The following is a 2,512-nucleotide window of genomic DNA, read 5'->3' as shown; positions in this document are numbered from 1 at the left end:
CTCTATGTTGCACTGAATACTCCGAGCTATTTCAATTTGGTCTATTTCATTTAAATTAAGTAGCGGGCTAGCCATGGACAATAGTAGTTTTTAGTTTGTTGCTGTTTATAGGGGAAATCATTTCCGAATTTTTTTGTGTTTTCTTGATCAACTGACACTTTATTGAGTTATTTATGAGTATGTAAATATGGTATATGTTGGTGGGAAAGTAAACAGGCAATTTACTGATGCATTTTATGTACTGTGAGTGTAAAAGGTGGTGTGTTATTGTGTGTGAGTATACGACGGAGTGTTTTGACTGTAAGTTTGTGTGTAATTTTGGTGTGTGTGTTACATTGTATGTTTGTGTTTTGACATAGTTGATAGAGGCAAGTTGTAAGATAGTCAGTAGCAAACATTTTCTTAATAGGTCTAGTCATTTAGGGTACAGTTTTTGAATCTGGGCTTCACTAACGATAGGAATAACGGGCGTTTTTTCATCTTTTCTGACAAAAACTTTGCCGAAGGATGTCCAGCAAAACTTGTAGGATTGCGTTCTTGAGAGATCCCGAGCTAGAAAGTACAGACGAGCCGCCTTGGGCGTCAGCTGCTCTGAGACGTAGATCGGCGTCTCACCCTTTTCTTTAAAACCCAGATGTTTGGCACATAATTTATCAGACTTGTTTTTGTAGTTATAGCTCTTACAGGCAGCAATCAGATCTGTCTTTATCATTGTTGAGGTGAGTTCTACGATTATGTTTTTTGACTTTTCTTTTGTTTTTATTCTGTAAATGTCCTTGACGGCATTTTTTGAGAAGTCTTCACACTTTACAGTTTTTGACAGTTCTGACGTTAGTTGAAGAAGATCCTCTTTCGTCTCATTTTCTTTGTTAGGTACATTTTTTATTTCAATGCATGTTTTTCGATTTTGTCTTAACGAGTCCTCAAGCCTATCCTCCAAAATTGAGATATAGTCCCGATCCTTTCTTCTCTCTATCTCTAAAGTATCGAGTTTCTTTTTTAAATCTTCATTTTGGGCACTCAGAAATGTCAATGAGCTTTCTATATTTATCACCGTCTGACGAATATCCTTGATCGATGAACTGACGGTCTTTGATTCGCTTTCTTGCTTCACCATAAAAGATTTAATAATTTCTTTCATCTCCTCTTTGAAGTTCTCAAAGTCTAGAGATTTGTCTTCGCTGCGTTTTCTTTTAATGATCCTATTAGTAACATATCCAGTAGGAGTTGTATCTCCTTCACCGATCAAATTTATATTTGAAGTAGAGAGTGATTTACTTGCAGAGTGTTCCATTTTAATGTAAGCGTAGTACAAGGAAATTAAATTGATATAGTGTACCTCTTCACCTTCCGTAGGTAGATAACTCGTAGAAGTTGATTCGGCGCAGTGCTCTAGACACCAAGTGTAGGTATTCGCGCGAGTCGCACAAATCAGTTTCGTTGCAGTGCTCTCGGTGCGCGTAACTCGTTTGTCCGGTGAGGAGGGGCGCGGGCGCGGGTATGCCGGCCGCTGGTCGCCGTGCACAGAAGTGATCAGGCCGATGCGCCTTTTTGTTTGTTGATAGAAATTAAGCTTTACACTGTTTAATTTAGGGGTTGAATTCACGTGGCGTTAAATTTGATTTTTGTAAGTTAAACTGGCCGCACGTCTGCTCCCGAGCAGCGATGGACGAAAGAGGATAGGATTAGGATTAGGATTCTCGTGTGTCGGTGACAAACACTAAAGCTGGGTCTGGGGTCATGGTCATGGTCATCACCGTGGTGAAAGGTGCCTAATGGTAGGGTAACAGTACCGGTTATCGGCCACTTAAGCGACTTGTTGACTTCAGAGTTAATTTCTATCATAATGCTGTGTGTCAAGATTTTCCAAAAAAATATCATTTGATCTTTCAATAGTCTAGTTTCATAAAACCTAAAGTTTATAGACATAGCAGTGATACATGATTTAAAAAAATATATTTTTTGTAAAAATAGCAAATATACCGGTTATCGGCCATTTTACCCAGTTATCGTCCACCAGTGCACTGGTTATCGGCCACCTAATTCACAGTAGAAAAACGAGTCTTATTCAGTAGTTCATAGGGTTTTTAAAAAACAAATTAAAATCTTAAGGGTGAATTCGTCCAAACATCACGTTACACGAGAATAACTATACCGGAATTAAAATTATACGCGAGTAAATATCAAGGATAAGTACATTTGCATTCTACCAAGTTATACCATGATTAAATTGAATGAAGGAGGAACGAAACTGTAATGCAACTAAAATAAAAATAGCTGCGTTTCAAAGCAGGCAATAGAAATGACATGCCAACTTAGTTTGAATGGATTATAAAAGTATGAAATTGTTTATGTTTTAATATTTTATTCGCTGTTGTTATTCTGAGACTTTGCCTTTTAACGTACTTTTGTTTATGTTTTGACAGATGTGTTTATATGTCATTATGACGGTTTTCTAATCAGCTGATGTGCTGCCGCCATTACAAAATTACTCTCGGATAAGCTCGTTACA

General features: G+C 37.6%; 1 protein-coding gene across 1 annotated transcript; it reads right to left on the bottom strand.

Moving 5' to 3' along the window:
- Nucleotides 1–415: 415 nt before the first annotated feature.
- Nucleotides 416–1,294, bottom strand: LOC125490437. Its single transcript, XM_048629625.1, has one exon. It carries the CDS (start codon nt 1,292–1,294, stop codon nt 416–418), a length of 879 nt encoding a protein of 292 aa, XP_048485582.1.
- Nucleotides 1,295–2,512: the final 1,218 nt, after the last annotated feature.

This window comes from Plutella xylostella, chromosome 23 (genome assembly GCF_932276165.1).
Source record: "Plutella xylostella chromosome 23, ilPluXylo3.1, whole genome shotgun sequence".
NCBI lineage: Eukaryota > Metazoa > Arthropoda > Insecta > Lepidoptera > Plutellidae > Plutella > Plutella xylostella.
This window is presented reverse-complemented; position numbering and strand designations above follow the sequence as displayed.